This window comes from Vitis vinifera, chromosome 13, assembly GCF_030704535.1.
Source record: "Vitis vinifera cultivar Pinot Noir 40024 chromosome 13, ASM3070453v1".
NCBI lineage: Eukaryota > Viridiplantae > Streptophyta > Magnoliopsida > Vitales > Vitaceae > Vitis > Vitis vinifera.
This window is the reverse complement of record NC_081817.1, coordinates 16,190,984-16,216,608: the sequence shown is the minus strand read 5'-3', so window position 1 is coordinate 16,216,608 and position 25,625 is coordinate 16,190,984. Positions and strand designations below refer to the sequence as shown.

Here is a 25,625-nt window from a genome sequence, read left to right as displayed (position 1 = left end):
TTGGTGTCTGAGGACTGGGAAAGTCGGTTCAGTGGGGTGGTGCAAAGTACTCTCTCCATACCAGTGTCTGATCATTATCCTATTCTGTTAGATGTGGGAGGGGTGAGGAGTGGTCCTTTGCCTTTTCGCTTTGAGAATATGTGGTTGAAGGAGGAGGGGTTTAAGGACCTTTTAAAAGACTGGTGGCAAGGGCTCAATTTCAGGGGTTCTAGTAGTTTCATTTTGGCAGCAAAGTTGAAGGCTCTTAAGGGTATTTTGAAAACCTGAAACAAGGAGGTTTTTGGGAAGGTGGAGGTGAATAAGAGACTGATTTATAGGTCAATTTCTAGGATACTCAAGAGAGGTCTAGAGCCTTATCGATGGAGGAGGGAGAGGCAAGAAAGGAGGCTAAGGAGGAATTTAAGAAATGGGTTCTCATGGAGGAAATCTCCTGGAGGCAAAAATCTAGAGAAGTGTGGTTGAAGGAAGGTGACAGGAATACAAGTTTTTTCCATAGGATGGCGAATAGTCATAGAAGGAGTAATCTGACCAAGATAAAAATTAATGGTTATTGGATAGTTGAAAAGAGGGAGATCCAGGGGGCTGTGGTTAGTGCTTTTCAGCACCTGTTGTCGGACCTTGGTGGTTGGAGTCCAAGTTTGGATGGGCTGGTCTTTGATAGATTAGAAGGGGAAGAGGCAGTTAGGCTGGAGGAGCCTTTCTCTGTTAAAGAGGTTGTATCGGCTCTTTTCGACCTAAGTGGGGACAAAGCTCCAGGCCAGATGGTTACTCCTTAGCTTTTGGTAGTCTAGTTGGGATTTGGTGAAGGAGGAGGTGATGGGTTTTTTTTCGTGATTTTCACAAGCATGGGAGGTTTGTAAGAAGCTTGAACTCTACCTTCTTGGTGTTGGTCCCAAAAAAAGGAGATGCTGAGGACCTGAGAGATTACATGCCCGTCAGTTTGGTGGGAGGGTTGTACAAATTGTTAGCAAAGGTGTTAGCTAATAGGTTGAAGCAAGTGATGGGCAAGGTGGTATCCTCGTCTCAAAATACTTTTGTTGAGGGGAGGCAGATTTTAGATGCAGTGCTAATAGCTAACGAGGCCGTAGATTTTCTATTGAAAAGTAATGAATGTGGGGTGATGTGTAAACTTAATAAAGAGAAGGCTTACAACCATTTAAAATGGGATTTTTTTGCTCCAGGTGTTGAGGAAAATGGGGTTTGGAGAAAAATGGGTAAGGTGGGTTAAGTGGTGTATCTCTACAACTTCTTTCTCAGTGCTGGTGAATGGCACACCAGCAAGCTTCTTTAACAGCTCCAGGGGGTTGAGACAAGGGGATCCCCTTTCTCCTTATCTTTTTGTATTAAGACTCTTATACATTTCTAAAACTACTAAATTTTTTATCAACAAATTTTTTTAAAAAAAATAATAACTTTATAAAAAATTCTTATAATATAGTTTCTAATAAAAAGGACTTCTAAATTCTAAGGACTCAAACTAGAAGCTTGAGAATAAAAAGATTATTTTAGAAAATAGAGAGTTTAGAAGAACTTTTAAGAATTAGAAAACTTCCCAAATTCTGAATAAAAATCAATATCAATTACTAACCAATTTTGACACAAAAATTCCAAAATTACGTAAATATCCTTGATAATGTAATTTAGGTTTAAAAAAAAAAAATTCTTTCATTCCTTGATAGATCTTCGAGTTTTTAGTTCTTTTTTTTTTTTTTTAAATCAGAAATAATGATATTATTGCATTGTAATATTAAGTAGAAAGAAGGTAATTAGTTTGTTTCTGTTAAAGAGAAGAAAAGGAAGTACCTATTGAAATTCTCCTTGAATATAACTTGCACACTCGTTCACCCATTAACTGAAAGAGCACTGACAAACTGATTTTTGCTGTAAACATCACTCTGTTGTCATTTTCCTTTTTCTACATTAGCTATTCAGACCATTTCTTAGGGAAGCATGATCATGAGCAGGCCCAACTTCATTGTCCCAAAATTTCCAAGAGGCCTTGTACTTGGAATAAAATGTTTCATTCTAGTGAATGGTAAAACTCTGAAATTCCTTAATTGCAGTTAGTTGCTCAATGGCAAATTAACTCTCATGTTATTGGAATTCCCTAGTTGCATTGGGGACTTGCTGATGGCTGATGTGGTTGGGACTGCTATACCCATGTTTATTCTTGTTTCTTGGGTATTGCCCCATGATTGAGTATGCTCTCGTGTTTGTGAACAGAAGGAAAAGCAGAACAATCTTCCCTATTGTGTTTGGGATCTATTTAACTCTGATATCTTTTAGTTTCAATAACTAAAAGGGGAAAAAACACATGCACTCTCTGGTGATATACTTGATTGAAAAGTATGTTTGTTTGAGTAATAAGATCACTTTTTGATGGCTATTACAGGTATAATAACATTGTCATCCGGATGGTGGGGCTTAGCAGTTTTTGCCTTTGCTACTGCTTTCATACTGCTCATGATGGAGACACTTGGTGCTTTCCTCCATGCCTTGCGTCTCCATTGGGTGGAATTCCAAAGTGTTACCATGGTGGCTACAAATTCAGGCCTTTCTCCTTTGCTTCATTAACAGATGACAAAGACTAGTCCCGCCATAGTTTCCTTTTTTCCGGTTTTGTGAAAGAGTACAGAAGAAATCAGAAACTTAATCCAACATTAGAAGAAGCCCAAAACCTAAAATGGTATCTACCAAGTCATGGCAAGCTGTCCTTTAAGAAATCTAAATACGAGGACATGGGAAATCTTGATACTTTCTCATTCAGCTGTTCAGAGGATTGATTTCACATGCATACAAACTAGTATGGATTTTGAAGACCCGTTTCTTTTTGTAATAATTGGTCACATTAGTACACAGTTCCATTCTTGTAATGGTTTCATTATTCAGAGAATTCCAAGTTGAATGACTCCCTCTGTCTCTGTCTGTCTGTCAGCCACCACCCTCCATCATTCTTGCTTTCTTGGCTTTTCAGTCAAGTATCATTACCATCGATTGTTGGTGAGTTTGTTGACTTTTAGGTTTTTCAGTCAATAATAGTATTGGCATGCCTGTTTCTTGGTGAGGGTTGTACATTGGCACTACCTATTCCCATTCCTATTCCTAGGGTTGACGACTACAACCAAATGACTTGGATTCATTCAGATTTCAGACGGACGGTTTTTTAGAATTAAGATGGGTTCAGTCTGAGTTCTATTCCAGTTTTTTAAGCATCACTTTCCAGTTAGATGGTTAATCCGTGAATCAAATTTGCATTTATTATGTTCGAAATAAATTAAAAAAAAAAATTAAGGTGGTGTTTGGGTATATTTTTCACCTTTTGTTTTCAAAAATAATTTCTATATGAAGTACAACAGCTCCCATAATAAAATAAAATTACTATAGAAGATTCAATAAAATAAATATAAAGCACAAGTGTAGTGAAATTGAAATTGGTGTGAGGAGTGAGAAAGGCACTCTTGCATCTGCATTTATGAGCACCAAACATGGGAAAAGTTCTCATGGCGATCAGATTGGGTGAGTGAAGAGTGGCTGTAAGAGGAGAGGAAGCACGCGCATGCAGGAAAAGGTGGCCATGCATTCCCAATCACATCTACGTATGTTTTGCATGCAGTGTCAAATTTGAAAGCTTGTGGGACCCTCCTTGCATTTGACATTTCAAATTTCATCTCTCCATGATCTGAAAATGTAGGTTGAGAAGCAGGGGATGGCAAGACTCGTCTCTTTGTGTCGTGACGAGGATAGCACCTAAAAGAAGGATAGTTGGCACCTAGTTGATACCAGCGTACCAACAGCTCTGTCTCAGGATTGCCCTAAAAACCCACCAACATCTTCGACTTCCAGAAAAGAATGCTCTTGACAAAACAAAAGGTCGATCCTTTCCATCTCCACGCTTTACAAACCCATTGGATGTGGCCATATGAAAGTAACAACTATGGGCATTATGTGGCTCTCTGTGCCCTACACCTCCATAATATAAAGCATCTCGAGGCATTGTCACCTCTGGGCCATTAAAGACAGAAGGCCCATTCATGTCATTACAAATGTACAACCAAAGAGTTGATCCAACATGGTTCTTGATAAGAGAACTTCTCAGACCATCATAATCTCCCCATTCACATCCTTAACATAATACCCCTTATTAGTGGCTTCCTTGTGCTAAGAAAAAAAAAATCTGTAGCTCTTTCTCAACTCAGAATTCCAGGAATCAATTATAGAAGAACAAGTGCCCTCACAAACTCATTTTCATCGTCTGGAGCCTCAGTTTCATCCTCCACAAATCCTGTAGCAACCGACCCATCGACGCAGTCCAAATCACGGTATTCTTGTGATCCATTCCACCAAAGACGGGAAAAACTTAGGACTTTAACAGAAACAGAGCATAAGAAGGCTGAAGATCAGTGTGTGAATCCAAAGTGGTTTTAATAGAGAATCAGATAATACAACAAAGCTTATGATACGACACAGCGGATTAGAGGCAAAATAGGGTTATTCTTAAAGGGAATCAGAGAAATGAGAGATGAAACAATAATAATTAAATCATAACAATCCAAGAAATCAACAGAAATGAATATAGGATCCTCTGATATTCATACCCAAAATCAACAAGAAGCATGTGGGCCTCTGATGGCCACACCCAAGCATACAACAAATTACAGAAGTAGCAAATGAAAGAAATCCAGAAAGCAGCAGGGGTGTTACAGTGAAGAACTTACCTCCAGGAAAATGCAGGCTGATGAATCCTTTCTCCTCTCTTTCCCCCGGTGCTCCTTTCTCTCACACGCTTCCTTCCACCTTTCCCCTTCTTCTCTGCTCCGGTTTCTTCCTCTAGCTCCCTCTGGCTTCTTGCTGCTCAAGCCTCCCCCAACAGCTCCTTCACTCTCTCTCTCTACGTGTCCCACACTAGAATACCCTCCCTCCCTCACAGCCTACATCTGTCTCTATAACAAGAAATCCCATACTCCCACGTGTCTCTTTCAAATATTATTCAGAGTTTGTACCTTATAATTAATTAATTTTAGTACAAAAATCTTGTTCACATTAGTTTTCTTATAGTTTTGCAAAAATTTATGAAATTTATATGCATATAGTTATAAAAAAATCACTTGGACCCTCAAAACTGATGCTCGTGGATGTTTGTAAAGACTTCATATTTACTATTTAATAACTTAATTTGACTTTAAATTAAATTGGCTTAAAATATTAATTTAAAAACTTATTAATTATTTTTTCATTGTTAAAATTTATTTAAAACCATCCAATTTAATAAATTTATTTATAAAATATCTATATTTATAGTATTGAATATATATAAAATAACAATAAAATATTTATTATAGCGGAAGAATATAATAACAAAAATTGAGATTAATAAATAAATGAACTATTTTGACTTAATATTTAAAATTAAATATAATTTTAAATTGTAATATTAAGTTACTTTATTAAACATTTTTAATCTATTTAATAACTTAAATTAAGTTATTAAGTCATTTTAATTGATGTATCAAACTTATTTCTTGAAAAGTACCTAAGAAGAGGGTTAGAAATGAGAAGAAATAAATAATTTTTTTATGTTGGATGTTTGATGGAAAAACTAAAAAATTAATTAAATTAAAATTTTAAATATTTCTAAAATGACATGTTTTCCAGTTATTTCGCAATATATTATTAATATGTCCATTAACATTTTCATTATTATTTTTTTTAGAAGACAATTTTAGAGAAAATGAGTGAATAAAGAACAGAAGTCCATTGTTATACTTGTAATCGACACGTATGCATGAATCACTCTTTTCTTAAAATTCCAATTCTCATGCTCTCTGTGTATTGAGCTTGGCACATGCTCTTCAAGCCTTTGATTCTGTGTGCAGCTCCAACCTCTAGTCAACTCTATAACTACTGCCATGGAGTCTCGCTGTAAGGGATTTGGAGATGAATTTACAGAGCTTTTCAAGAGAGAGATGGGTTTTTCTCGGCCACGATGCTTCTCTCGTAAAATATCTACTTCTAAGGTCTTCACTCTTTGTTTACTTCCTTATCTAATCTCTCCTTTTGTGTGTGTGTTAGATTTCTCAATTTTCATTTGGTTGAGTTTGTCTTTTAGGATTGTAGTTGATGTTCACTGTAAATTTGATCGATTAAGGATTCATGTTCTCAAGGGTTTTTAAGTTTTGATACTTAAGGTTTTGTGTCATAGGGCTTTGGTTGATTTTCTACCAATATGAATGTGTATGTGTAGTTCATGTCATACAATGCCCTAGGTTGTTCATAGCATCTAGAGTCCTCAACATACGACCTTGAGTCATTCATATCATCCACAACCTAAGTTGTTCATAGCATTTAGAGCCTTGAGCTCACAACCAAGAGTAGTTCATGTCATCAACAACCCTAAGTTGTTCATAGCACCCAGAGCCTTGAGCTTACGACCTAGAATCGTCCATATCATCCACTGCCCTGAGTTGTTCATAGCATCTAGTGCCTTGAGCTCACGAGACCCTGAGTTGTTCATAGCATCTAGTGCCTTAAGCTCACGAGACCTCGAGTTATTCATATCATTCACAACCCTAAGTTGTTCATTGCATTTAGAGCGCTCAACTCATGACCTAGAGTCATTCATGTCATCCATAACCCTGAGCTGTTCATAGCATCTAGAGCCTTGAGCTTACGACCCAAAATGGTCCATATCATCCATTGCCCTAAGTTGTTCATAACATCCAATGCATTGAGCTCATGGGACCCCGAGTTGTTCATATCATGCACAACCCTATGTCATTCATTGCCTTTAGAGCGCTCAGCTCATGACCTACAGTCGTTCATGTCATCCACAAGCCTAAGTTGTTCATAGTATCTAGAGTCTTAAGCTCACGACCCCAAGTTGTTCATATAATCCATAACATTGAGCTCATGAATCGGAGTTATTTGTATCATCCACAATCGTTAGTTATTCATATCATCTAGAACCATGAGCTTACGACCCATAGTTGTTCATATCATTCACAACCCTAAGTTGTTCATTACATTTAGAGCCTTGAGCTTAGACCCAGAGTCGTTCATATGACCCATAGCCTTGAGTTGTTCATAGCATCTAGAGCCTTGAGTTCATAACCTTGAGTCCGGGCAATGTATGACATGAACGACTCTGGGTCGTGAGCTCAAGGCTCTAGATGCTATGAACAGCTCGGGGTTGTGGATGACATGAATGACTTCGGGTCATTAACTCAAGGCTTTAAATGCTATGAACAACTCTCGACTATGGATGACAGGAATGACTCAGGGTCTTATGTGATTAGGGCTTTAGATGTCGTGGACACCTCAACGTTGTGGATGTTATGAAAGGTTCTTGGTCATAAGCTCAAGGCTTTAGATGCTATGAAGAGTTCAGGGTTGTGGATGATATGAACAACTTGGGGTCTTGTGTTCAAGGCTCTAGATGTTACAAACAACTTAGGGTTGTGGATGACATGAATGACTCTGGGTTGTGAGCTTACGACTCTAAATGCTAAGAACAGTTAGGGTTGTGGATGACATCAACGACTCCGATTCATGAATTGAGAGCATGAAAGACTCATGGTCGTGTACTCAAGGCTCTAGATGTTATGAACAACTCAGGGTTATTGATGACATGAATGACTTCGGGTCGTGAGCTCAACACTCTAAAAACTATGAACGACTCAAGCAATGGATGATCTGAAATACTTTGGGTTGTGAGCTCAAGGCTCTAAATGCTATGAACAGTTTGGGTTGTGGATGATATGAATGACTCAGGGTTGTGTGCACAATGCTTTAGATTCTATGAACAACTCTAGGCTATGGATGACATGAGCGACTTGGGGTCATGAGCTTAAGGCTCTAGATGCTATGAACAGCTTAGGACTGTGGATCACATGAATGGATCTAAGTCATGGGCTCAGGGCTCTAAATGCAATGAACAACTTAGGGCTGTGGATGACATGAACAACTCGAGGCCCCGTGAGTTAAGGGAACTGGATGTAGTGAATAGAGCAGGGTTATGGATTTTATGCATGATTCTAGGTCGTGAGCTCAAGGCTTTAGATGCTTTGAACAAATCAGGGTTGTGGATGACGTGAATAGCTTTGGGTCACGAGCTCAAGGCTCCAAATTCTCTAAACAGCTTAAGCTGTGGATGATATGAACAACTTGGGGTCATGTGCTCAGGATTTTGGATGCTATGTACATCTCAGGGCAGTGTATGACATGAACGACACCAAGTTGCAAGCTCTACACTCTAGATGCAACGAAGAGTTTGGAGCTTTGGATGACATGAACAACTCTAGGTCATGAGCTTAAGGCTTTAAAATCTATGAACAACTCTGGGTTGTGGATGACATGAATGACTCCGGGTCATGAACTCAAGGCTTTAAATGCTATCAATAGCTCCAGAATGTGGATGACATGAACGACTCAGGGTCTTGTGTGCTTAGGGCTCTAGATGTCATGGACACCTCAGGATTGTGGATGATATGAATGGTTCTAGGTCATGAGCTTAAGGCTCTAAATGTTATGAAGAACTTAGGGTTCTTGATGATATGAACGACTCAGGTTCGTATGCTCAGGGCTCTAGATGCTTTGAAGAGCTCAGGGCTATGGATGACATGAACGACTTTGGGTCATGGGCTCAAGGCTCTAAATGCAATGAACAACTTAGTGTTGTGGATGATATGAATGACTCGGGGTCCCGTGAGCTCAAGGAACTAGATGTTGTCAACAACTTAGGGCTATGGATGATATGGACGATTCAAGGTCATCAGCTCAAGCCTTAAGATGCTATGAAGAGCTTAGGGTTGTGGATGACATGAATGACTTCAGGTTGTGAGCTTAAGGCTTTAGATGCTATGAACAACTAAGGATTGTGGATGACATGAACGAATCTAGATCATGACCTCAAGGCTCAAATGCTATGAATAGCTCAAGGTTATGAATGATATCAATGACTCGAGTTCTTCTGAGCTTGGGCCAGTAGATGCTTTGAGCAGCTCAGGGTTGTGGATTATATGAACTATTCTAGGGTGTGAGCTCAGGGGCCTTAGATGCTATGAATAGCTAAGGGTTGTGAATGACATCAACAACTTTGGGTTGTAGCTCAAGGCTCTAAATTCTATGAACAACTCAGAGGTGTGGATGATATGAATGACTCAAGGTTGGGAGCTTAAGGCTCTAGCTGCTATGAACAGCTTAGGGCTATGGATAACATGAACGACTCGGGGCCTTAAACTCAACGCCCTAGATGCTATGAACAACTCAGAGCTATGGATGACAAGAATGACTGTTCATATCATCCACAACCCTAAGTTGTTCATTGCATTTAGAGCCCTGAGCCCATGACCCAGAGTCATTCATGTAATCCACAACCCTGAGCTATTCATAACATCTAGAGCCTTGAGCTCATGACCCTGAGTCGTTCATATCATCCATAGCCCTGATTTGGTCATAATAACATTTAGAGCCTTGAGCTACGACACAGAGTCATTGATGTCATCCATAACCCTTAGCTATTCATAACATCTAAAGCCTTGAACTCAAGACCCAAATCATTCATATAATCCATAGCCCTAAGCTATTCATAGAATTTAGTGCCCCAAGCTCATGAGACCCTAAGTCTTTGATATCATTTGCAACCTTGAGCTATTCATGACATTTAGAACTCTAAGGTCATGATTCAGAGTCCTTCATGCCATCCACAGTCTTTAGTTGTTCATAGCATCAAGAGCCTTGAACTCACAACCCGGAGTCCATTTAGAGCCTTGAGCTCACGAATCAGAGTCATTCATATCATCCATAACCCTTAGCTATTCATAGCATCTAAAACCAAGAGTTCACGACCCAGATTCATTCATGTCATCCATAGCCTTGAGTTGCTCATAACATGTAGAGTCTCGAGCATGGGACCATGATTCGTTTATATCATCCACAACCTAAGTTGTTCATAGCATTTAGAGCCCCAAGCTCACAACCTGGAGTCGTTTACGTCATCAATAGCCCTGGGCATTTCATAAATGCTAGAACCTTAAGCTCACGACCAACAATCATTCATATCATCCACAACCCTGAGATGTCCATAGCATCTAGTGCCCTAAGCTCATGGGACACCCAATCGTTCATTTCATCCAAAGCCCTCAATAGTTCATAAAATCTAGAGCCTTGAGCACACGACCAGGAGTCATTTATGTCATCCTCACCCTTGAGTTGTTCATAGCCTTTAGACCCCTAAACTCACGACCCAGATTCGTTTGTGTCATTCATAGCCCCGAGCTATTCATAGCATCTAGACCCTTAAGGTCACGATCTCGAGATGTTCATATCATCCACAACTTTGAGTTGTTGATAACATCCAGTGCCCTAATCTCATTGGACCCTAGAGTCGTTCATGTCATATGGAGCACTAAGCTATTCATAGCATCTAGAGCTTTGATTACATGACCTTGGGTTGTTCATATCAACCACAACCTGAGTTGTTCATAGCATTTAGTGCCCTGAGCTCACTGGACCTTGAGTCATTCATATCATCCACATTCTTTAATTGTTCATTACATTTAGAGCCTTAGGACTGGTAGTCATTCATGTCATCGATAGCCTTAAGTTGTTTATAGCTTATAGAGCCCTGAGCATACTGTGGACCCTCCCCTGATCCACCGACTGACGCAACTCGCGATTTAAAAAAAAAAAAATAATAGAGAAAAAACGGTTTTCGAGTTTTGGAAAATCCGTCTCCGATGAGGAATGGTTTTGTTTGGAGTCGCCCCTTACTTTTTATTTTTATTTTTGAAATGGGAAAAATTAAGTAAGAACAAAAACCCCTCAATGACTCCAATTAGGAAAAAACGGTCTGTGAAACTCGATTTCTAGGTCTGGGGATTAGGTTACCTATTAGGAAGGTACCTCATGCAAGGTAGCACTCGTCTAGGCTTGGGATTCGGTCTCTACTAGTGAATTGGGTAGATTGGAGCATATGGGTCAAAGATCAGTCAATTATCCCCCCGGGCTACATGGATGATAATAATCATACAATTTTAGCTGATATTTGGCATGCATAGGAAATCAATAATTAGAACAAAGATACGTACTTGAGGTCCCTAGCCATGTGCTACGGAAAATGGTGAGTCAATAAGTACAAGCACACAACATATGCAACCCCCAAATCTACTAAAATTTAGTCGTATTTTTACTTGAATTAATAGAATTTTTAGCCATGACCAAACCCTATACATGTAACATCTAGTCTCCACTAAATGACCACCAAAATGCTATCATGAAACTTTACTACATGGCTAAAATTTAGCTATTCCAATTCCATTGATTTTTAGCTGGGGATTAACATCTTTTCCACTTGATTTCACCCACTGATAGCCACAAATTCCATAATTCACCATAAAAACTTCAACTGCCAAAGATCAATTATATGCCACCAATTACATGAAAGTCGCATGCATGGGAACTTAAAAAATTAAATTCGTAATTTTCGAAATTTTGGAAACTTTGGAAATGGAAATTAAAAAAATTGAATCTTGAATTTTCAAAATTGGAAACCTTGGAAATGGAAACCTAAAAAAATTGAATCCAGAATTTTGGGAACTTTGAAAAATTAATTTAAGAATGGTGTTTTTTTTTTTAAAAAAAAAAAATGAAACTTTGGAATTTTAAGAGAAATGGAATTTTGGAAAATTTATTTAAAGTTAGTATTTAAAAAGAAAAAAAAACTTGATTTAGAATTTCGAAAATCTGAGAATTTAAGAATGGCTGGATTATCATCGCCTGTGAGACTTTCATACTAAAAAAAAATCTACCCCAAACCTAGGGTAGTTCCGGTGATGAGGACTAAAGGGGGTGTCGCCCATGCCATCACAGCAAGGGGAGCTGCCACAGCCACCGGTGGAGCAGCAGTCCCGGCTGACATCGAATGGGCGAATTGCATCAGCTCTTGAACACGGTGGAACTGAGCATTTGGAGAGGATATCATCTTTAGTTTTCAGTTACTGCCACCAACGATAAAGCCATCTCGTTTAGCATTGAAGGAACGAACTACATCAACTCCAAAACATAGCTGAACCGAGCATTTGGAGAGGATATCATCTCTAGTTTTTAGCCGCTGCCACCAGCGATAAAGCCATCGGCACTGCATGGCTGGTTTGAAGAACATAAACAAGCCGAAATCAATGGCTTCACGAAATCTTGTTCTCTATCTCTGTCATTACTTGTGATCAGCATGACGGTCAATCTCATGTTCCATAAACGCTCTCAGCTCATGATCTCCCACAACCTCTTAACGTTCCATATTTGCAGTGCCCAACTCTCTATAGCTAGACATTCAAAAACAGGGGACAAACAACTAGAAAACAAAGTACAAAATGAAAGGAACGAAATGAACCAACCATAACCAACGTTTCATGTCATAATCAACGAGCTCAGATTGGTGGGAGGGAAATAGGTAGATTCAAGGCCAAACAAAGGTACAAATCAGAAAATATCAAACAACTAAAAAAAAGACTACATATTTTGCATTATTTACTGAGCAAAGCCGAAGAGAACATAGATGAACATGTAACAATGACAAATAAAATATTAGAGCCAGATTCCAATGGGCAACAAGAGGTCTTTACCATCACATTCCCAAGCAAGTTAAAATATCCAGAAATCATAAAAGAGAAACAAAAGGTGGCATGGCAAGCAAATTGAACAATAGAAATAATAAAATTCATACCTCGAAAACCCTCTCTGGCTATGTGAAATATCGGTTTCCAACTACCCCTTCACCTTCCGAATTCCTCCTATCATATCTCTGTTTTTTCTTTTCTTTCTTTTTTTCTCAAAAACTCTCATATTCCTCGTTTTTTTTTTTTTTTTTTTTTTTAATCTCAACCCTCTTCCTAAACCCAAATGATTATCCTCCTCTTATCTCTTTCTTCTCTCTGTTCTCTGTTCTCTATTTTTTTTTTTTCCAGTCTCCTTCCTCTCTCTCCGAAAGCCTCTCCAATTTCCGTTCAGACTTCCCTAAATTTCATTCCCTTCTCTTTTCTTTTTGTAGCTCTTATCAGACTTCCCTCTGACTCTTGATTTTCTCTTCTTCTCCTTTAAGATTACCTCCCAGCTCCCATTTTCCATGTACCCCTCGGAAAACCCCAACTGCTCTCTTTTCCTAAAAAATTCCTTTCCCATATTTCCATGTCTCATTTTCTTCCTCTTTCTTCTTTTTCAAAAACTCCACCACTTTTTTCATGTAGTTGCCCAATTCCCATGCCTTCCCATTTGTTTATTTTATTTATTTATTTATTTATTTTTTATTTAATAAAATAAGAAAATAAAAATAAAGATAAATAAACATTAAAAATATGAAAATAAAATAAGAATGATAACATAATAATAAAAAGAACATACAATAAATGAATACTAATAACAATAATAATAATAATAATAATAATAATAATAATAACTAAAAATACTAGTAGTAATAATAATAATAATAATAATAATAATAATAATAATATAAGATCCCCAATCACCTGCAATTTTTTGAAAATAAGTAAGAGGATGAACAAATAAATAAATACCACATACATGTAAACAACAATCTAAATATTAAACTAAAACACAAATAAAAATAAAAAACAAAATATCAAATTGACACAATTAAACATCGAAAATTCATCTCAAGCAATCAAAATCAAAATCAAGCCAAAATACTCACCTAATCTCAAAAATCAAGCAATCAAGAAATTAATTTTAGGGAATTAAGCCCAAAAAAGCATCTAAGTGACCTAAGCGGAAAGTGCCAAGGTGAATTAGGTGGAAATTAAACTAAGGAGGTGTCTAAGTGGTCAAAAATATGCTAAGTGGTTTAGAAAAGTGCCTAAGTGATGTAGGGTGATTAGAAATGTGTCAAGTGACCTAGGAGTGTACTTAATGGGCCAAGTGCATTTAAATGGGCCCATGATGCCAAAGTGGGCCTAAAGTGGTGCCCAATGGGTTACTAGATAATTATTGTAAAGTGTCAAACGAACACGTAATAGGACATGTGCTAATAGGACAAAATGGAGGGTCTACACATATGACCTCGAGTCGTTCATATCATCAATAACCCTGAGTTGTTCATGGCATTTATAACCTGAAACTCAGGTCTTGGAATCGTTCATATCATCTATAGCCCTGAGTTGTTCATAGAATTTAAAGCCTTAAGCTCACAACCTGTAGTCGTTCATGCTATCCATAATCCTTAACTGTTCATAGTGTCTAGAATCCTGAGCTCATGACTCAGAGTCGTTCATGTCATCTATAACCTTGAGATATTCATAACATTTAAAGCCTTAAGCACATGACCCCGAGTCGTTCATATCATCCATAACCTTAAGCTATTAATAGCATTTAGAGCCTTAAGCTCACGACCCAAAACTGTTTATATCAACCATAACCTTGAGGTGCCCATAGTATTTAGAGCCCTGAGCGCACAGGACCAGGAGTCATTCATGTCATCCATAGCCCCAACTGTTCATTGCATTTAGAGCCTAGAGCTTGCGACCCAAAGTCCTTCATGTCATCCATTGCCTTGAGCTATTCATAGCATATAGAGCCTTGAGCACACAACCCTAAATCATTCATATCATCCATAACCCGGAGTTATTCATAGCATTTAGAGCCTTGAGTTAACAACCTGGAGTCATTCCTGTCATGCACAATCATAGCATCTAGAGCCTTGAGGACACGACCTTGAGTCGTTCATATCATCCATAACCTGAGAAGTTCATAGTGGTTAGAGCCCTGAGCTCAAGATCGGGATCGTTTATGTCATCAACAATCTTAGGTTGTTCATAGTAGTTAGAGCCCTGAGCTCAAGACCGGGATCGTTTATGTCATCAACAATCTTGGGTTGTTCATAGCATATAGAACCCAGAGCTCATGACCCTGAGTAGTTCATGTTATCCATAAACGTGAGATGTTCAGAGCATCTAGAGACTTGAGCTCATGGGATCCTGAGTCGTTTATATCATCCACAAACCTAAGCTGCTAATAGCATATTGATTTCAAAGCTCATGACCCAGAGTCGTTCATGTCATCCACAACTCTGAGATGTTCATAACATCTAGAGCCTTGAGCACATGACCTCGAGTCATTCATATCATTCACAACCCTAAGTTGTTCATAACATCTAGGGCCCTAAGGTCATTTCTTTCCAACATCGTCTGATTGAACAAAAAATCTTTGACAAGGCTAGCAGGAGATTCCATAGCAACTGGCACCCTTTCCTTCGTGGCAAAGAGCTCAGAGTCGTTTGTGTCATCCACGACCTTGTGTTGTTTATAACATCTAAAGCCTTGAGCTCTTGCCCTAAAATTGTTCATGTCATCCACAACCCTAAGTTGTTCATACCATCTAAAGCTCTTTGCTCACGACTCGAAGTCATTCATGTTATCCACAACCCTAAGTTGTTTATAGCATCTTGAGCCCTAAACTCATGATCGAGAGTCGTTCATGTCATCCGCGACCCGAAGCTGATCATAGCATCTAGAGAATTAAGCTCACAAACCCGAGGCATTCATATCATCTAAATCCCTAAGATGATCATATCATATAGATCCCTATGCACACGACCTTGAGTCGTTCATATCATTCACAGCTCGGAGTTGTTCATAACATTCAAAGACCTGAGTTTATGACCCTTAGTCATTCATGCCATTCACAGCCCTATGTTGTTCATAGCATCTAAAGCCTTCAACCCATGACCTCGAGTCATTTATATCATCCACATGCCTAATCTTTTCATATCATCTAAAGCCTTGAGTTCTTAAACCCTCTGAAATGGTTTGCCTTTGAATTGGAAATTGAATTATTGGTTGGTTAATCTACCAACAGCAGTATCCGCCATTTAACTTTGACGATCATAGTATTCTGTTTTCAGTTCTTAATGCCCTGATCCAAGTTTTTATTTTATTTTATTTTTTTAGGTAAATTGGACATTTCCTCTTTCTGGGCGCGTCATTGTCTTTAGCCATGCTCAATTTGATCACTCAGGAAACAAATTGCAATGAGAAAACTTGGATAAATTTTGATTAAATTATAGGAAAGTCTTTGTTTTCATGGAAAAAAAAATTAGGAAAAAAGATTATCCATGCTATTGATGAGGTTGCATGGTGTTGGGGTGTAATGATGCTGCTATTAAGCCTGAAAATGGGTCACCCAAATGATGGTGATGGTAATTGTCATATGAGACTTAACTTACACTCACTGGATACTAATTGGTTTTTAGATGAGATGGTCAAAGTCTGATCCAATACATGATATTATAAAGTGTTTCATTGAAGGACTCATGGAACATAGAGTTAAAATATCGATCATTCCACCCTAGAACATCATTTTGAAGGGTTTGACATACACCTATATTTGTATGTTTAAAAGGCACAACTTTAATCTTACATTTTCCTTGAGTTATGCTACACCTTCTAACCAGCTTCTCAACTATTTTCTCCAAATAGCCACATTTTATAAGTGCCCTTGATTTTGACCGGGGATGCAATTCAGAGGATCAATATTTTTCCTTATCCAATTCAAGGAGCTACTATCCCTAAATACCAAATGAAACCTTCATGTAGTTAACTTGTGTTCAAGGTTTGATACAAGATGCAATTCTCTCTGCAAAACTCATGAATGAAACCCGTGAGGAAACCTAGTTTTTGTTTTGTATTCGAAAATGCGGTTGCATTAGGACTTCAAAGTTTATCTTTTAGTTATCAAATTTAACAAGTAGAAATTAATTTTATTCCAATCTAGATTAAAGTCTGAATGTGACTGAGATGCAGATGCCATTTCTAAATGAAAAAAGTAACATATTGGGTTTTTTTTATGACTTTCTAATGTTTAATAGAAATAAAATATTAAGAAAACAAACAATCTAATACTTAACACTATTAAGTATTAAAGTTCTATTTGGAATTAAGTTAAAAAAACATGCAATACCTTAATATATTAGATTTTTTTTTCTACACATAATTATATTTGTTAGCCTAATCGCATTTTGATGATAACAAATCATTGTTAAGTTGCTTATTGGTTTAAATTATAAAGAATTTTAGGTGTTTGTTTGGAAATTCAACAAAGAACACAATGGATGCAAGATCAAGACAATTGGAAAACCTTTAATAATAGGAAACATATGTAAGATGAATACATGGGTGCATTTAGGATTTTCATATCCTTTCATGCATGTTTAAAAATTCAATTTGTGCATTAAAGTTATATTTCCATCAAAATCCGAGTTTTATCGAATGAACCTTAGGCAAATTGTTTCAAATTTGGCATATCAGTTTACCTAAAGACCTTGCCTAAGTGTTAGAAGTGAAAAGAATAGAAAAAGATAGGTTTTTGGGCAAAAATGGTGAACTGGTCGAGGCACAAGCCAATTGGCTCAACCAACTAGGGTAGCGGTCGACCGGTTATACCTTTTTGGTCGAGATTCGGTCGAGAGATGCGAAAATCTTTTATCTCTTCCAATAGCCTTGCTGTAACGCCCAAGTTTTCTTTTTAAAGGGTAATTTAGGAAATTCTTAATAATGATATTAAATTAATTAATTAATTAATTTAATAAAATGGAAGACGGGTGAAAAGGTAATTTTACGAATAATACCCTAGGTATAAATAGAAAATTCTCTTCTTCCTGTTCTTTTTTTAATCGTATTCCTGTTCGTAGAGAGTTTCCAGAGAACGTGAAGTTGAGGTCAGATTTCAAGGTTTGAAGAACAAACCTCTATAGGTAAGTTTCTAACCTCTAGATTATTATTTTAGATTCATTAGTTAATTTCAAACACATTAGATATATTTTTTGGAAAACCCCAAATCTAGATTAGGGTTAGATTATTTTTTTAATTCGTTTTAATATCAAATAGTGAAAATTTAAGATTTTGATTTATTACTGGAATTGGGGAGATCTTAAGTTTTTTTATAAGAAAAAAAAAAAAAAGATTCCTGTGAAGATTTCAATTTAGATTAGGGTTAGTTTATTATTATTATTTTTTTTATTTTTATTTCGTTTTAATATCAAAATAGTGAAAATTTAAGATTTTGATTTATTGTTGGAAATTGGAAATTCTTAAGCTTTTAGAAAAAAAAAATCCTTGGAAGACGCGTGTGCACACTATAGAATTGGAGGAAAAAAAAAATAATATAATATATATATATGGGGTGTGGGTGTGTGTACGGATGGAGGAAGAGTCTTGTTAGTTAAATATATATATATATATATATATATATATATGTCTATTGTTTGTTGGCAATAATGGAGTATTGTTGGGAATAAAGTTTATGTTTAAAAATAAAAATGAGAGAATAGAAGTTTTAAATAAAAGAAAGTAAAGTTTTTTTTTTTTTGGTATTATAATTATACTAATGATGAGTATAAGTTAATAAATAACATAGAAATTAATTAGTGAAATAAATTATAGTTTAATTAAATTAAGTTGTGTCCCAAAAAAAAAAAAAAAAAATTATTATGAATAGATTAAATTGTCTTTCATAATTGAAAATATTAATTTGAATACCTAAAATTTTAGGATTGACAAACCTATAATTTTAGATAAATAGTAATGATTATTTCTCTTATATTTGTTAGGTGAAGAGTAGATTTTCAGGATTATTTTTCTCCAAAGTTTTTGAGGACTTCTTTTGAGGTAAGGGAAGTTAATGCAATATTTATAAAATTAAACTATTTTATATGTTATTTTGAATTGTGGAAAAGAAAATGATATTTTGTTACCATGCATGGATCAAACTGTTTTGCACTAAATATTACGTTGGAATATTTTGTTTTATTTATGACACAAAATATGGAGATATTATGTTGTGTAAATTTGAATACTTGAACAAAAACATCACTTTGGTTTATTTGGCCCTTGTCAATGGGATATAATAGTTGACTATTCGGCCCTGTCAACGGGATATAATAGTTGACCTTTACATTTCATGGTGGGAATGTAATTGATTTGGACCCCAGCCTCTAGGGGTTTGGTTAGAGGTTACTAGTACTAGTAGTGTTTGGTTCCGTTCACCAAGAACAATTTGAGGCTAGCCACCCATTTGAAAAGTCCCACCTAACTGGGCATTTGATATTTGATAACCAGAGTAATGAAAATTGAATGGATTTGATTGAATCTTATGTGAAAGTGTTTGATTTTGATATGAAAATGGTTGGTTGAATTTTGAATATATTGGCATTTTTGAAACTCTGATATTTGATGAGAAAAAAAAAATGATATCTCCTATTTGAAATGAAAATATTTGATCCATGAACTGCATTAATATTCCTTATTGGGCTGTGAGCTCATTCCCAATTGTTGAAAATTTTTCAGGTACTCTTAGTTCGGGTGAGGAGTGATGGCTAGGCTAAGGAATGGTCATCATTAGGATTTGACTTAGGATTTTATGTTGGATTTTGTTTAACTGTTAGTTATGTTCCTTTGGATCATTTGGTATTTGGAAGTTATTTGGAAATTGAATTTTGAGGATTTTAGATTTTGTTCCGCTACTCTGAATAGGTATTTGGTAATTGGTAACATCCAGTTACAATATGATTGTTTGGGTCAGATTATACTTTAAGCCTTCGGGTTTGAGGTGTGAAATGACCGTCACGCCCTTGGAGTGGGTCTTGAGGCGTGACACTTGCATTACCGATCGAGGGATATGCCTTCTCAGTTGAGGTCTGGTCAAGGATCGGTCGAGACCTAATGTTCACCTTCCATGTATTTATTGCCCGATTGCTAATTAACCGGTTGATGGTCCTAACTCGATTGGTCGATGCTGCTTTTTAGCATTTTTGGCTTATGAGATTAGGGACCTAAAAATTGAGAGCTCTACTTCATTTATGAGGAAGAGAATACCTACATTTATTTGTTTACATACTTGATCTTACCTTAAAAGTTCTCATTCTTTCATTGGTGAATTAAATCTCCATTTGCGTATTCCTTAGTTCACCCTTATGATTCATCCTAGTACTTGAGTTCTATTTGAGCATTTTTTGAGCTATGTTGAAATATTTAAATTTGTTATTTGAGTGTTAGAAGCTTCAAGTGAGTAGAGACTTGAAGAGATTGTGTAAGAGCCCATTGGAGTTGGAATCCAAGTGTAATAGTGTTAGAAGCTTCAAGTATAGTGGAACCCTCACTCGGTTAGGAGTTTAAGGAGAGTGAACATAGGTAAGTGGTGCTAAACCACTATAAAATCCAAGTTTGCTATCTCTAACCTTATCTCTTCATATTTGTGCTTCCCTTGCTTGAATTTGTTATGTTTGAAAAAGATTTTTTAAAACCTAATTCACCACCCCTCTTGGGTGTTTTCCCTATTAAGATTAACCTCTATTTTCTCAATTGGTATAAGAGTTAAGCTTCTTGTTTAAGACTTAACCGTATAAGAGGAAATGACTAATCCATCAAGCTTATCTCATATTGAAAGTTTTGCAACCAATAGACCTCCATTTTTTTTTACAAGAATCGATTATCCCTATTGGAAAACTAAAATGATTTGGTTTTTACAATCAATCGACTTAGACTTATGGGATGTCATTGAAGATGACCCAACTTTTCCTTCAAAACTAGTTGATAGAATCATGATTCCAAAACCCAAAAAAGAATGGGATAAGCGTGATAGAAGAAATTTTCAATTAAATGCTAAAACCGTTTATATTTTGCAATGTGCTATAGATAGAAATAATTATAATAGAATTTGCCAATGCAAATCGGCTAAAGAAATTTGAAAATTACTTGAAGTAACTCATGAAGGAACAAATCAAGCTAAAGAGTCAAAAATCAATTTACTTGTTTATATTTATGAATTGTTTTTTATGAAAGATAATGAAACTATTATTGAGATGATTACTAGGTTTACTGACATTGTCAATGGTCTGGAAGCCTTGAGAAAGACCTACAAGAAATCGGGGAAGGTGGTGAAGATCTTGATGTTACTTCCATCAAAATGGGATACAAAGGTCATTTCAATTCAAGAAACCAAATACTTGACCAAGCTACCTTTGGAGGACCTCATAGGGTCATTGATGACACATGAGATCAATTTAACAAAGAAGCAACAAAAAATGGAAGACAAAAAAAAGAAAAACATGACTCTCAAAGCTACAACTAAGGAAGAAGAAGAAGTTGAAGAAGAAAAACAAAGTGAAGAAGATGAAAACTTAACCCTCATTACAAGAAAGTTCAACAAGTTCATGTGAGGTGAAAAGTTTAGAGGAAGAAGGTTCATTTCTAGAAGATGCTCCTTTAAAAGGGAATCTTCATCCCATGTTGACAAGGAGAGATGAGAGGAGAAAAAGACTTGGTGTGCTTCAAGTGTAAGAAATCGGGACACATTAAATATGATTGTCTTCTATACAAAAGTGAAGCCAAGAAGAGAAAGAAGAAGGCAATGATGACCACTTAGAGTGAAAGTGAAGATGAATCCTTCTAAAAAGAAAATGAGAAAGAAGTGGTAAACACGTGCTTCATAGAATAGATGAACTTGATGAGGTAAACTCTAACATTAGCTATGAAGATATACATGATGCTTTTGAAGAATTGTATGAGGATTTTGAAAAACTTGGTTTGAAAAATACTTTTCTAAAAAAGAAAGTTCAACAACTTGAAAAAGAACTTGGAGAAGTAAAACAAAAATTTTCAATTATTGAAGATTCTAAAACTTATCTTGAAAAAGAAAATGAGATTTTAAGAAAGAAAAATGAATGGTTGACGTCCTCTCTTTCAATTTTTTCTTATGGACAAAAATCTTTTGAAATGATCATAGCTAGCTAAAAATGTATTTTTGAAAAACAAGGGTTATGATTCAAATCTTCAAAGAATCAAAGTATTTTAAAAACTATTTTGTAAAGGAATCAAAGTTAAAAAGATTTGGGTTGAAAAATCCAAGGTTACTAACCGTCAAGGACCCAAGAAGATTTGGATACTTAAATCAACTTGAGTTATGTGTTGTAAGGTTCAAAAAAGGATAAGTGGTTCTTGGATAGTGGATGCCCAAGACACATGACCGGAGATGAATTCAAATTTTCTTTTCTTACAAAGAAAAAATGAGGATATGTTACCTTTGGAGACACTGCAAAAGGAAAAATTATTGGTCAAGACAACATTGGTAATGACACATATTTTTTCATTGAAAATGTTTTATTAGTAGATAGTTTAAAACATAATCTTTTAAGTATTAGTTAACTTTGTGAAAAAGGTTTTAAAGTGATTTTTGAAGCATCTCATTGCATTATCAAGGACATTCAAAATGACAAAAACCATCTTCAGGGGCCATATATGTGATAATATTTACACTATGAATATTTCAAAATATGATGGTCATGATAGATGTTTTTCGAGCATGCATGATCAAAGTAGGTTGTGACATAGGAGGTTGGGACATGCTAACATGGACCTCATTTCCCAACTCAACAAAGATGAACTTGTTAGAGGTCTTCCCAAAATAATTTTTCAAAAAGATAAAGTTTGTGAAGCTTGTCAAGTGGGAAAGCAAATAAAAAAACTCTTTTAAAAACAAAAAAAAATTCATTTCCACAACTAGGTCACTTGAGTTATTATATATGAATTTATTTGGTCTCTCTACGACACCAAGTCTTAGAGGAAAGTCTTATAGTTATGTTATTGTGGATGACTTCTTTAGATACACATGAATCTTGTTTTAAGTCAAAAGAATGAAGTCTTTTATGAGTTTTCAAAGTTTTGCAATAAGGTTCAAAATGAAAAAGGTTTTGCAATTATTTATTTAAGTAGTGATCATGGGAGAGAATTTGAAAATATTGATTTTGAAAATTATTGCAATGAGAATGGAATTGACCACAATTTTTCAGCTCCTAAAACTCCTCAACAAAACGGGGTAGTTGAAAGGAAAAATAGAACCATTCAAGAGATGGCAAAAACTATCTAAATGATAATAACCTACCAAAATATTTTTGGGTTGAAGTTGTTAACACCTCTTGTTATGTTTTAAATAGAGTTTTATTAAGGCTTATACTTAAAAAAAACTCCCTGTGGACTTTGGAAAAATAAGAAACCCAATATTAGTTATTTCAAAGTCTTTGGATGCAAATGTTTTATATTAAACACCAAAGACAATCTTGGAAAATTAGATGCAAAATCGGATGTTGGAATTTTCCTTAGTTACTCAACTTCAAGTAAAGCTTTTAGAGTTTTCAACAAAAGAACCATGGTTGTAGAGGAGTCCATCCATGTCATTTTTTATAAATCTAACAATTCTCTCCAAGAAAAAGAGAGTATTGATGATGATTTAGGTTTGGAGACTTACATAGGAAGATTGTAAATTGAAGATAGAAGACAGCAAAAAGAGAATGAAGTAGATCCCAAGGAAGAAAGATCACCATTGACACTACCCCATTCTCAATTAGTACAAGGTGAATTAATCCAAGACCTTCCTAAAGAATGGAAGTTTGCCATCAATCACCCACAAGATCAATTCATAAGTAATCCATCTAGTGAGGTAAGAACTAAATCCTCTCTTAGAAACATTTGCAATAATCTAGCTTTTATCTCTTAGATTGAGCCTAAAAATATAAATGATGCTTTAGATGGTGAAAATTGGATGATTGCTATGCAAGAAGAGTTAAATCAATTTGAAAAAAGTGAAGTATGAGAATTAGTACCAAGACCTTCAAATCAAAGTGTTCTTGGAACCATATGGGTCTTTAGAAATAAAATGGATGAAAATGGCCTAATTGTTAGAAACAAAGCAAGGTTAGTAGCCCAAGGTTTTAATCAAGAAGAAATGATAAATTATGAAGAAACCTTTGCCCCCGTAGCTAGGTTGGAAGCCATTAGGATGCTACTTGCCTTTGCATGTTTCAAAGACCTTGTTTTATATCAAATGGATGTGAAAAGTGCACCTTTAAATGGTTTTATAAATGAAGAAGTGTATATTGAACAACCACCCAGTTTTGAAAGTTTTAATTTTCCTAACCATGTTTTTAAACTTAAAAAGACACTTTATGGTTTGAAACAAGCATCTATAGCATGGTATGAAGATAGAGAAAATTCTTTTTAGAAAATGATTTTAAAATGGGTAAAATTGACACAACTCTTTTCACAAAAACCAAAGAAAATGATACACTCTTAGTTTAAACATATGTTGATGATATCATTTTTGGTGTTACTAATGTCTATCTTTGTGAAGAATTTGTTCAGTGTATGCATAATAAGTTTGAAATGAGCATGATGTGAGAGCTTAACTTCTTTCTTGGACTTTAAATCAAGCAACTAAAGAAAGAAACCTTCATCAATCAAGCAAAATATATTAAAGATCTTCTCAAAAGGTCCAACATGGAGGAAGCCAAGACAATGAAGACTTCAATGAGCTCATCCATCAAACTTGATAAGGATGAGAAAGGTAAATCCATTGACTCTACTATGTATAGAGGCATGATAAGTTCTTTAATATACTTGACTGCTAGTAGACCTAATATTATGTATAGTGTATGCTTATGTGCTAGATTTCAATCTTGTCCTAAAGAATCTCACTTAAGTATCATAAAAAGAATCCTTAAATATTTAAAAGAAACAATGGACATAGGCTTATGGTATCCTAAGAGTGATAACTTTGAATTAATTGGTTTTGTGGATGTCGATTTACCGGTTGTAAAGTTGAAAGAAAAAACACTAGTGACACATGTCATTTCTTAGGACACTCACTTGTTTTATGGCATAATAAGAAGCAAAATTCAGTAACTTTGTCAACGGCGAAATTCGAATACATGGCAGTTGGTTTATGTTATGCACAAATTCTTTAGATGAAACAAACACTTAGTGATTTTGGTTTATCTTTTGAGCATGTTCCTATTAATTATGATAATACTAGTGTCATAAGTATATCAAAAAATCTCGTGCAACACTATAGGACTAAGCATATAGAGTTTAGACATTATTTTCTTAGAGATCATGCACAAAAGGGTGACATAACACTTGAATTTGTAAGCACTAAAGATCAATTTGTCAATATCTTTACAAAACCTCTAAGTGAAGAACAATTTATTGATATTAGAAGACAATTAGGGGTGATTTCTTTATGATCAAATGCTTTCTTATGATTGCTTCATGTCTATGCCTACTGATTACTTGAATTCCATGTCATAGGCATCATATAGAACATCATATAGACATATACTTAGAAAATGGTCAATTTTTTACCAAAAATCAAAATTCCATTAGCATTGAGCATCAAAAATTGGGGAATTCAACTGGAAAAAAAAAAATGCAGAGGGAGGATTAAGAAATGAAAAAGTGCACAAAAAATGGAAAGTTAAAGAACGTTGACCATGTTGACCAGGCGGTCGATCGGTTGAGGTCCGATCGACCGGTTTGTCAGGGTTGAGAACTTTATGAGCCTCTTGTGCCTCATTTTTTCACCGTTTCCTTTGGTTCTTTAAGGGGTTTTGCCACAATAAGGGCCGGAAAGAGGTTTTGGTGTTATTTATTGTTGATAGAGCTATCTTGGACACGAATTTGCGAGTTTAGGACACATTTAGAGGTTAGGGTTTCAATTTTTTGGTACCTACTCTCTCCACCCGAGCTTCATTTCATTTTTCCTTGATTTTCTCGGACTCTCATGGCTCCTATATG

At 35.8% G+C, this 25,625-nt stretch overlaps 1 protein-coding gene and 1 long non-coding RNA gene across 2 annotated transcripts in view; one reads left to right on the top strand and one right to left on the bottom strand.

The window, feature by feature from the left end:
* The window catches only part of LOC100267967 (uncharacterized), a 31,824-nt gene extending 28,916 nt beyond the window's left edge, over positions 1-2,908 (top strand). Inside the window, exon 9 of the mRNA XM_019224379.2 lies at positions 2,393-2,908. Within this exon, the coding sequence (XP_019079924.1) occupies positions 2,393-2,574 (182 nt within the window). The 3' untranslated portion in view covers positions 2,575-2,908. The remainder of the gene's footprint in view (positions 1-2,392) is intronic.
* Positions 2,909-3,362: 454 nt separating this feature from the next.
* Positions 3,363-4,917, bottom strand: LOC109123737 (uncharacterized). Its single transcript, XR_002031528.2, has 2 exons — positions 4,716-4,917; positions 3,363-4,363 (listed from the first exon to the last, which is right to left on the bottom strand). It is a non-coding gene; the product is annotated as an uncharacterized LOC109123737 (long non-coding RNA).
* Positions 4,918-25,625: the final 20,708 nt, after the last annotated feature.